This window comes from Schistocerca nitens, chromosome 5, assembly GCF_023898315.1.
Source record: "Schistocerca nitens isolate TAMUIC-IGC-003100 chromosome 5, iqSchNite1.1, whole genome shotgun sequence".
NCBI classification, from domain to species: domain Eukaryota; kingdom Metazoa; phylum Arthropoda; class Insecta; order Orthoptera; family Acrididae; genus Schistocerca; species Schistocerca nitens.
The window spans coordinates 75071594-75083725 of NC_064618.1; the positions used below are offsets into that span (position 1 = coordinate 75071594).

The 12132-nt window shown below is 38.5% G+C and overlaps 1 protein-coding gene across 2 annotated transcripts in view; it reads right to left on the reverse strand.

Annotated features, from left to right (window-relative positions):
* LOC126259499 (ADP-ribosylation factor GTPase-activating protein 1) overlaps positions 1-10349 on the reverse strand; it is a 96718-nt gene extending 86369 nt beyond the window's left edge. For both annotated transcript variants that reach the window (XM_049956349.1, XM_049956348.1), the window contains exons 1-2: positions 10107-10349; positions 9852-10019 (exon numbers count right to left, since the gene is read on the reverse strand). In XM_049956349.1, the coding sequence (XP_049812306.1) occupies positions 9852-10019; positions 10107-10166 (228 nt within the window). In that variant the 5' untranslated portion in view covers positions 10167-10349. The remainder of the gene's footprint in view (positions 1-9851; positions 10020-10106) is intronic.
* Positions 10350-12132: the final 1783 nt, after the last annotated feature.

Sequence of the window (12132 nt, forward strand, 5' to 3'; positions counted from 1 at the left end):
ATATATTACTTATGAAGGTGAAGCAGATGAATTTCTCAAACACTGGATTAATACTGTGATGTGGCACCTACTTTAAAAAGAGATATCAATGAGTTGTATGTGTGGGTTGGCAAAAACATCATAGGAACATTGGCTCTTAGAAGCATTTTAATTGATGGAATAGATCAAGAAGCTACACATGGAGCTGAAAGTATTTTAAACTGACCAGATAACTGGTTTAGAAATAATAAACTGATGAGAAATTTTTTAAAAAAATCCACTCTCATGGGTATTAAAAACAGTCAACCAAATGGTAATGAATTAAAATTTAAAAATCAAGAAAACAAAATTGAACATGTGCAATGTATAAACTATCTAGGTCTCCACATTGATGATTAAAATCATGGACAGAGTACACCAGTAGTATAAACAGTAAATTAAATTCAGCTGCTATGCACTGTGGAAGTTAGCCAAAATTGTAAGTATTTAAGACCTCAAAATACTTTACACTCTTTGAATCAATAATGTCATTTGGCATAAAACTATGGGGTAGCTCAGTACACACAAAAAAGGCACTCATACAGAAAAGGGCTATACACATACTGAGCTATGCAAAACGAAGAACAAACTGCACATCAGAATCTAAACTGCCAAACATTTTAACTGTAACAAATGTTTATATGAACAAAATAACAGAACACAATAATAAAAACAGTAATTTTAAGAAAATGAAGAGGTTTATCAACGTGAGACAAGAAGAGAGCAATCCAACACAGGAATGGTGGGCTCCATATGGTACCCAAGTCGTGCAATGACCATAAACCATAAAATTACCAAATATGCAGCAACCAGTCGCAAAATCATGTTTTATTTATTCACTTTTTCAAATTGATTTAAACTGATTAACAGCCATCATCGGTGCTTTCAACCAATAGGTATCCTGAGCAGTAATACTGTCTTAAGCAGAGGTCAAACATAACGTTATGTTTGACCTCTGCTTAAGACAGTAGGGGCCTATTACTACTCAGGACACATATTGGTTGAAAGCACCGATGATGGCTGTTAATCAGTTGAAATCAATTTGAAAAAGTGAATAAATAAAACATGATTTTGCGACTGGTTGCTGCATATTTGGTAATTTTAATGATAAAGGTGTACTATATATGGGAATGTACCTATTCAATTGCCTTCCAAACAGCATCAGCTCAATAAATAACATTAAAATACCTTTAAGCACAAAGAGAAATACTAGAGGTAAATGCATTTTATTCCTTAAATGAATTTACTGATTATTGCAAGGAGAACCCAAAAATGTTATTTTTTAAAAAGTAATCTTTATTCGATTAAAAGCAATATAAAAGTACGTACATTTAAATATTTTCTAAAATTGTTTCTTTGTCCTTTGAGTCCTATACTTTTCATAACATTCCAAATATCTATTTTCATTCCATAACAGCAACACTATTCCAGGGGCAGATGAGGACTGACTATAATTTATTGGTTACAAGCAGTAGATTAAAACTGAAGAAACTGCAGAATGATAGGATATTAAGGAGATGAGAGACGGATAACTAAAAAGAATCAGAGATTGTTGAAGAGTTCCAGAGGAAGCATTAGGCAACAATTGACTAGAACAGGAGAAAGGAATACACTATAAAATGAATTGATAGCACTAAGAGATGAAGTAGTGAAGGCAGCAGAGGATTAAGTAGGTAAGAAGACAAGCCTGGTAGTAATCCTTGGATATCATAGGAGATACTGACTAACCGATGAAGTGAGAAGATACAAAAATGCATCAAATGAAATAGGCAAAAGCAAATACAAATGTTGAAAAATTGAGATTGACAGGAGTGCAAAATAGCTTGAGGACAAATGTTCGGATTTACAGTCATATTTTACAAGTGGAAAGATGGATAGTGCCCACAGAAAAATTAGAAAGGCCTTTGGAGAAATGAGCTGTTTGAATATCAAGAGCTCAGATGCAAAACCAGTACTAAGCAATGAACGGAAAGCTGAAAGGCGGAGTGTATATATAGAGGGTCTATAAAAGGGTGAGCAACTTCAAGGCAATATTAAACAAAGAGAAGAGGATGTAGGTAAAGATGAAATGGGAACTGTGACACTAAGAGAAGAACTTGACAGAGCACTGAAAGACTTAAGTCAAAACAAGGTGCCTGGAGTACATCCGTTGTCAGAACTACTGACAGTCTTGGGAGAGCCAGCCATTACAAAACTGTTCCATCTGGTCTGCAAGATGTAGGAGACTTCAAGAAGAATGTAAATGTACTATTCCAAGGAAATCATGTGCTAACAGGTGTGAATATTATCGAACTATCAGTTTAATAAGTCACGGTTATAAGAGACTAACACAAATTCTTTACAGAAGAAGAATAGAAAAAACTGACAGAAGCCGACCTCGGGAAAGATCACTTTGGGTTCCAGAGAAATGTACGAACATGTGAGGCAATACTGACCATACAACTTCTCTTAGAAGATAGGTTAAGGAAAGGCAAACCTACACTCAAAGTATTTGTAGACTTAGAGAAAGCTTTTGACAATGCTGACTGCAATATTCTCTTTGAAATTCTGAAGAAAGCAGGGACAAAATGAAGGGAACAAAAGCCTATTTACAGCTCGTACAGAAATCAGACAGCAGTTGCAAGAGTTGAGGGGCATAAAAGGAAAGCAAGGGTTAAGACAGGGTCGTAGCCTATTCCCGATTTTATTCAGCCTGTACATTGAGAAAGCAGTAAAGGAAACCAAAGAAAAATTTGGAGTAGGAATTAAAGTCCAGAGAAGTAATTAAAACTTTGAGCTTTGCTGATGACATTGTACTTTTGTCAGAGACAGCAAAGGAGTTTGAAGAGCAGCTGAATGCAATCGACAGAGTCGAATTGAGGATAGAAGGCGAACATCGACAAAATCCAAACAAAAATAATGGAATGTAGTCAAATTAAATCAGCTGATGCTAAGGAAATTAGATTAGAAAACAAGACACTACAGGTAGCAGATGAGTTTTGCTCTTTGGGCAGAAAAATAACTGATGTTGGCTGAAGTAGAGAGGATATAAAATGCAGACAGGCGATGGCAAGTAAAGCATTTCTGAACGTGATAATTTTTTAACTTCAAATACAGATTTAAGTTAGCCTTGTATAGGAGTGAAACAATGATGATAATCAGCTTAGACAAGAAGACAATAGATGCTTTTTGAATGTGATGCTACAGAAGGATGCTGAAGATTAGATGGGTACATCACATACCTAATGAGGAAGAACTGAACAGAATAGCAGAAACAAGAAATTTGAGGCACAACTTTACCAAAGGAGGGGGATCGGCTGATAGAACATATTCTGATTCATCGAGGGATCACCAATTTATGGACAAAAGTGTGCGGTGGTAAAAATTGTAAACGAAGGCCACGCGATGAATACAGTAAGCAGACTCAGAAGGATGTAGGTTGCAGTAGTTGTTCAGAGATGAAGAGGTTTGTACAAAATACAGTAGCATGGAGAGCTGCTCAAACCAGTCTTCAGACTCAAGACAACAATAACACCAACACCTTATACATCCAGCAACTAGGTTGTACTGAAGTATAACAATAAATCTGTTTCATCCCTTTTCCATTTCAGCCACACAACTCTGGAACAAAGCACTCAGTAGCTACCTTCTCTTCCCAAAACTACTCTGCATTAGAAGTTTGAAGCTCTTCCTCCTCAGTGTACCCTTCCTCCCAGTTGTCCCAGCTCTTTTCATTCTGTCCAACAGCAGACCAATACTTCTATAACTGTATCATTTTTCATTCTTCTCCATACCAGTCAACCTTTTCTTCGTATCTCATTACCCCTGTGCTGGTGCTGTACATTTCTGTAGATGTTGTTACCCACATCCAACAAAATATAATGAGAATATTGAGCAACACAAGTATTAATTAGAATGAATTTTCCAAAATACTAATTCATAAATTACTTTAGTATTATTACTGTTATTCATATTGTTTACAACAGTAAACACAGCAAATGAGTTTACTACCAGAATTCTGTATTTTATCGCTACTCCCACATTTCCCAAGTGCCTACGACTGTACAATTTGTCATTGGATAATTCGTGCAGATCACAGTGAAATGGCTTTTTGCAGCAGGGAGATGGATATTTCATCAATACCAATGCTTTTCAAGTGTCCACTAATATCTTTTGGCACTGCTTCCAGCGTGTTGAGAGCCACTGGGACCACTTTCAATGGTTTATGCCACAGTCATTCTCAGGAGAAATGGTCTGCAACACACCATGATAAGAGGGACCTGTACACTAGTGGAACCATAATAAGTGATTTAAATGTGCATGTAGGCCCAAAAGTGCCCTTTTGTGTGACAACATTCAGTTGGTGCAGAGCCATCATACTAATGGAAATGTGTGACCAAGTGCCACTATGCCTCACCAACATCACAGGGTGGAATATTGGCATGTGAAAGCATTTGAACAGAGCAGAATGACGGGTCGACCGAAGTGTCCGATCCCAACCGTCGGCTTTGACCTGTGACTTAAGGCTGTTGTGGTGTGTGACGTCACGATGGCGCGGAATCCAATTTGTGAGAGTGGCGTGTTTGTAGGTGTTGTTTTGATGCGATCGGTGGTACTCTCTGGTGGTGTGTTAGGTGATGTTTTTGGTTTAGTTTGTGAGTGTGGCGTCGCATGTGAATTTTGGTAAATTGCTTTTTTTATGTCTTTGGTAGGTATGGATATGACTGACAGGGTCAACAGTTTTCGGTTGTCGGCTATGATGGTGGACAGTGCGTTGTCTCTAATAAAATTTCTTCAACTATTCGGATTTTTGGATATAGTCGTGAAGTGTTCAGTATATTGTGAAGAAATGAGGCTTACTTAAAGTTCCCGTGTCTCGGACCAGGGACAGCTGTATGTGGAGAAGACAGGTCAAGGGAAGTGTTTGATCCCAATGTGTGGCTGTGAATGTTGGCATTGGTATCGGGAAATTTTTTTGAGCTATATAGGTCAAGGGAAGTGTTAGGTCCTAATTTATGGGACTGGGAGCTGCTGTTGAGCTGTAGAGGTCAAGGGAAGTATCTGATTCCACATGATATTGTGTTTAGTGGTATTTGGGGAGTTTTGTGATGTCTGTTTTTTTCGTCGTTTTGCATGGTTTTGTATGGTGGTGGGTGTCCAAATTTGTTTTATTTACTTTGTCCCCACCCAAAACCCCCCTATTTCCCGCACTTGTCCCGTTAGTGTCATTAGGCTTTTTGTGGAACGTGTGTGTGTGTGTGTGTGTGTGTGTGTGTGTTTTTTTCGATGTATTTTCGTCCTCATAATGTGTACGTAACAACTTTATATGCGCCATATTGGAATCGTGCTTTATGGTCGTTTCCGCCATATTTGTGACGTCATGGGTCAAAGCAGACGGGCGGGATTGAACGCTTCCATATTTCCAATGACAGGACTGTGTGAGGTGAGTTTGTCAGTCAGTGCCTCATACAGGGCAGACTGGTCCAACAGTGAGGCATATGTGGAACCTGTGAAGAGGAGGTGGTCTTACATAGCACCGACAGTGTGTGTTTGGAGTTTACAGGTGCTCAATGGTGAGGTTACCAGTGCCTTTGCACACATTAAAGCAAAATAAATGTAGATAAAATTCTAAAATTGTTGCACATTTATGCATGCAAATTGAGCACAAGAAACACTGGCATGCTGAGTGGCAAAATGTAGTTTTTTCAGACAAGTTCCACTTCAACTTGTCCGACAATGATAGTCTTCTTTGTAGAATGGCTTGCCTGTTTTCCTGACATGTCACCCACTGAATAGGTCACAGATATTGTAGGTCAGCAACTTCATTCAGGTCCCCCTGCAGGCACAATTGATGCTCTGTGGACATGCCCACCAACTGTGTGGCAGAGTATTCCCCAGCAGCATATTCACACATTCTGATTCCATGCAACAACATCTAGTAGCTCTGGCTGTAGCATGCAGTACAGCAACTCTATACCGAATTTCCACATTCACAGTGTATGTACTGGTCTGTAATACTAATTGTGTGTAGTTCATGCCCTAATAGGTGGAATACATTTCGTTCATATCACATCTCTGTCTTGGTGCTTCACTTTTTCCAAACAGTAGTGTAGTAGTTTCTCACTTATTCTGCTGTCACCTGGAATGGCAAAGTCAATGATCTACAATTTCTTTCTTTTTTTTCTTCACATTTGTGATATCTGGTGTCTGGAGTCAGAAGTTCCATAGAAATTTAGCATGTTCATTTTCACCAACTTTTTCTGGTTTGTGGTTCTACAAGATTCTTACCACTGACAGATGGCAATGTTCCAGTTCCAGTGGATCATTCATGCCTAATCGGTATGCCTCTGCTTATAATTGGACTGAGCAACCTTCTACAACAGCTCTAGATATGATCGGTTGTTTCATCAGCTTCTTTGCAGAGTGTGCACATTGGGTGTGTGTCAATTTTTGCATTGATGGCATTAGTTCTGAAGGCTTGTTCTTGTGCAGTAAAAATCTTTCATTCAGTGTTCTTCTTTATAGTTCTCTCGTCATTCAAGACCAGATCTTTATCTATTTCGTCTTCAGTTTTCTCCAAAAACTGCTTATGCAATGCTTTATTATGAAGGCTGTTGATTTGGATTTGGAGCACAGCTTTTTGGTACTGATTTTTGGTTTTCTGTACTCTGAGAAACTTTCTGTTGTTGACTTCGATCACCACTGATTCTTTGCTATCTTTCACAAAGTCTGGCAATGCCTGTTTCCCTTCTTCCACTGTCTGCCTCACTTGCAACAGTCCTCTACCGGCTGCTTTTCTGGGCATGCTTGGCCTATCAACATCACAGTGAGGTTGGATGTATGTGGTGAAGTGTCATGAGTTTCCTTGTTTTCCTGTTCAGATTATCCAGCTCTATGTATATCCAGTTCACAAAGCCTGCAGCGTATCTGAGGATGCTTATGGCCCAGATGTTGAAGGCCTTGAAGGTGTAGGTATCATTCAATTTGCTTTTCAAAATTTTCCTGGCCCTTTCAGTATACTCTTTGTTGACCACATTTTGTACATGCTCATGGGTGATACTGTCCTACTCCAAAATGCCTAGGTACTTTTAAGCTTCAGGTTGGTAGCTCTTGAGGCTTTGTCCATTTGGCATTTCAGTTACATTATTATTAAATATTATGGAAATGAAAGAGGAGGTAGATGAAGATGAAGTGGGAGATATGATACTGTGTGAAGAGTTTGACATAGCACTGAAAGACCTGAGTCAAAACAAGGCCCCAGGAGAAGACAGCATTCCATTTGAACTACTGAAAGCCTTGGGAGAGCCAGCCCTGACAAAACTATACCATCTGGTGAGCAAGATGTACGAGACACGCGAAATGCCGTCAGGCTTCAAGAAGAATATAATAATTCCAATCCCAAAGAAAGCAGGTGTTGACAGATGTGAAAATTACAGAACTATCACTTTAATAAGCCACGGTTGCAAAATATTAACACAAATTCTTTACAGACAAATGGAAAAACTGGTAGAAGTAGACCCCAGGGAAGATCAGTTTGGATTCCGTAGAAATGTTGGAACATGTGAGACAATACCGACCCTACGACTTATCTTAGAAAATAGATTAAGGAAAGGCAAACCTACGTTTCAATCATTTGTAGACTTAGAGAAAGTCTTTGACAATGTTGACTGGAATACTCTCTTTCAAATTCTAAAGGTGGCAGGGGTAAAATACAGGGAGCGAAAGGCTATTTACAATTTGTACAGAAACCAGATGGCAGTTAAAAGAGTCGAGGGGCATGTAAGGGAAGCAGTGGTTGGGGAGGGAGTGAGACAGGGTTGTAGCCCCTGCCCGATGTTATTCAATCTGTATATTGAGCAAGCAGTGAAGGAAACAAAAGAAAAATTTGGAGTAGGAATTAAAATCCATGGAGAAGAAATAAACACTTTGAGGTTCGCCAATGACATTGTAATTCTGTCAGAGACAGCAAAGGACTTGGAAGAACAGTTGAACGGAATGAACAGTGTCTTGAAAGGAGGATATAAGATGAACATCAACAACAGCAAAACGAGGATAATGGAATGTAGTTGAATTATATTGGGTGATGCTGAGGGAATTAGATTAGGAAATGAGTCGCTTAAGGTAGTTTTGCTATTTGGGGAGCAAACTAACTGATGATGGTCGAAGTAAAGAGGATATAAAATGTAGACTGGCAATGGCAATGAAAGCATTTTCTGAAGAAGAGAAATCTGTTAACATCGAGTATAGATTTAAGTGTCAGGAAGTCGTTTCTGAAAGTATTTGTATGGAGTGTAGCCATGTATGGAAGTGAAACGTGGACGATAAATAGTTTAGACAAGAAGAGAATAGAAGCTTTTGAAATGTGGTGCTACAGAAGAATGCTCAAGATTAGATGGGTAGATCACATAACTAATGAAGAGGTATTGAATAGAATTGGGGAAAACAGAAATTTGTGGCACAACGTGACTAGAAGAAGGGATCGTTTGGTAGGACATGTTCTGAGGCACCAAGGGATCACCAATTTAGTATTGGAGGGCAACGTGGAGCATAAAAATCAGAGGGAGACCAAGAGGTGAATACACTAAACAGATTCAGAAGGATGTAGGTTGCATTACATGCTGGGAGATGAAAAAGCTTGCACAGGATAGAGTAACATGGAGAGCTGCATCAAACCAGTCTCTGGACTGAAGACCACAACATTATCCACAGAAATTGTTAACTTACTAAGGATGTCTTGTTGGATGTAACAGAGAGCTTTAAGGTTGCAGTCTCGTCAGGTGAAATAAATCCATGCATAAATAAATATAGTAAATTCCACTCCTAATTCTGCACATTTCAAAAAGATGAATTAAACTAGCTGCAAAATCTGATAAACAGTTGCATAAATGTTACAACATTACGAACTTAAGGTTTATGCCTTTCAGCATGAAACTGATTGCTGTCTTGTGCAGAAGTTTACAATTTCATACCAAAATATAGAAATGCACCTTGTCAGATACAAAGGAAAAACCATTACACCAGAACACTTTCAATAATTCAAGCATCAAGAGTTAATTACTTTGAAAAGCTGTTACTTCCACAGAAAGTGACAGTGTCTCTGGTGTAAGCCAGTGGAGCTTTGTTTGCATTTAAACAGTTTCTACACCAACATCATATCTCACTTCACAAGTAGCTTAATCATTAGAATTTAAGAAGACACAGAAATCTGTCACCACATACCAGTGCATCAGGGCAACAGCTTATTTTCTTGAAGAATTACCTTTAATTATAAAGTAACCTTTACAAATTGAGTGGTAAGGGGGGGGGGGGTGCAATAGATCGCAGGATTCAAAACATCTGACTACATAAATGGAATTTACTGGAGGTGTTTACGTACATTTTCCTCTATTACTACATTTCTATTGCTGTTGCTAATCTAATTTTGTACCATATCTCAAGATTAAACAAGCCCACTTTCCAATCAGTGCCTCCTTTATTTGGGGAGCATCGATCTACCTTAATTTGTAGGATAGGTCTTAATTCATTGATTACACATGTCTCATACAACTGAATTAACTATCCATTAGTGCAGGCAGAGGAAAAAGTTACTGCCGAGTGGCTACATATAATGAAGACTACAGCAAGTATGACCAAATAAAACCGGGAGACAGCAGTTCAGCTTTATAGTCTGGCATTACTAGTTACTTTTTGCAGAACACTTTGTCACAATTTGTGTACACATAAATTTAAAGGCCTCTAACAGAGTGAAAACAACAGACAGATTCATGTGCAGCAGAATAATACAAGCAAATAACAAAGAAGGTGCTTTGCAAACATAGCCAAATGTGTAACACAACCACTCCTGCGACAGTCACCTTCATTTTTTCAAGCTCAATATCCTTCCACTTATCCATACTAATGGACCGCACAAATGACAGATGAACTCCCAGTCCCCTGTGTTTTCCAGAGCATTCTAAACAAATCCATATTCCATATGTCACAGAGGCCCATTGTGGATTGTGAGTCCCACACTCGAAACATTTCTGAAAAAAAAGGTATACATGAAAAATAATTAAAAATCTGTTATTACTTTGCTGCAAACTTTTCACAACGCAATGACTTACACTTACCGAATTCTCGTCAATCGGTTTCAGTTCAGATAGAACTCTGCGGGTTCTAGGACTGGCCATATTTACACTCAAATTCACACTACAATGGACATAACATCTTAAATCTCACACAAAACTACAACACCACACACTACAAACATTCCTGGGGTTAAACCTAACCCCCAATCAATCCGAACACAAGTTGTCAACTTTCAATAGCAGACATGATTGACGTGTACTGGATCAACGATGTACGCTGCAAATGCTTCGTGCAGAGATGACATACTCAGCGTGCATTTATTTCAATGAGTTTGTTCTGCCATTCTTATTTTATTCTAACAGCCCTGATTTAGGGGAAAGGTTGAAAGACAGAATCTACAACTGATTCATACCGCAGCAAAGCAAAACATCGCAGCTGGTTTGCACTACTATTGAGCACCAATTAGCTATATTTCGTTAAAGGACAAAAGTGGAAATTTTATAGCCAAGAACTGACGCTGCAGTGGTCAACTTCGGCACACCAGTGTAGAAGTTGTCACAGATTCAGCTAAGCAAAAAAAATTAACAAATTCGCACGTTTATTTGCGTATACAGAGTGTGGCAAATATTATCACTGATTAAAAGTTCAAATAAAATACAGATGGACCAAAATAATAAAAAAAAACTTTATTAACAAGAATTATAACTGTGCATAGGGAATTCTGCAATTTTAGACTGTTTCACTCAAGTGGCATCCTCCACTATCAATGCATGTTAAAAGCGACTTCACACACATACTGTATCAATCTAAAGAGCTTTTCTTGAGGAGTAAGACCATTCCTGTATTGCATTTCTCAGGAGTTGCAGAGTCATCGGCCAGTGTTTGAAAATATCAGTATAAGATGCCCCCATAGGAAAAAGTCGCAGCGTGTAATTCCCGGTCATTGTCATGACTCGACGTGAAGAAATTAAGTGTCCAGGAAATAGCTGCCTCTGACCAATCTGCAGCGCATTGAATCTTGATACAAAGGTGATCATATCAGCGTATTCTCTTCAAAACAGTAAGGACCAATTATCCTGACTCTTACAACCGGGCGCCATATAATAACTCAGCCGTTAAGGGTTTTTCATGACGTTCACGAGGATACAATCCTCTCCAACATCGGAAATTGTGACGATAAACACGCCCCTATAAGGGATCCCGATAAGTGTATTCATTACTGCAAAGGTCCACAACATCTTCATGCCCATTTTGAAGGACATTTGCACGTGACCCCACACGATTTTGGGAATCATGTTCAAACAACTGTTGAAGACCACCCATCTTGCACAGATGAATTTGCAAGTCCCGTTGCAAAATTCGGCACGCGCACCAATCAGATAACTGAACAACTCTAGAGTGTTTTAGAGGAGATCTCTTTGAAGTCTTCTCAAATGAACGGCAACTGCATAAATTTATTCTGGAGTTTGAATGCTTTGTAGCCTTCCCCCACTTTTTTTAACCATTTCGCTACTTGCTTTAATGTCTGACTATGGCATCGCATGCAAACAAAACATCTCACACCTTAAACATCATTCACGTTAATACAGTTTCTTTGTTTTGAACCATCTGTTTTTATTTGATCTTTAAATTAGGGAAGATATTTTGCCACATCCTTTATAAGCAGAATTTCGTCTGTGTGAGACCATGTGTGCCAGAGTCCTGTACCATTTCGAATTTAGTAGAATTATAGATTCGAATATTTTACTGTTCACGTTGCTTCCACATTATTTTTCATTGACTGTGTTCATACTTGTGCATCTTAATACATGGTGAAATTTTGAACTTTGCAAGTGCCTTGAAACAACACATACAGTTATCAGCAATTTTTGAAAATTTTCGTCACTTACGAGTATTGTGAATAACTTACTTTGTAACAAATTGACACTTGTGATTTACATTCACTATCAAAGCATGCTTCACCCCGAATTCCAGGGAAGATCAATGTGAATACGCGTACATTTATGAAAATATTCGGAAGCTACGATTGTTGTGTGGAGAAGCTCCTTCGCTTAAATTGATGTTTTT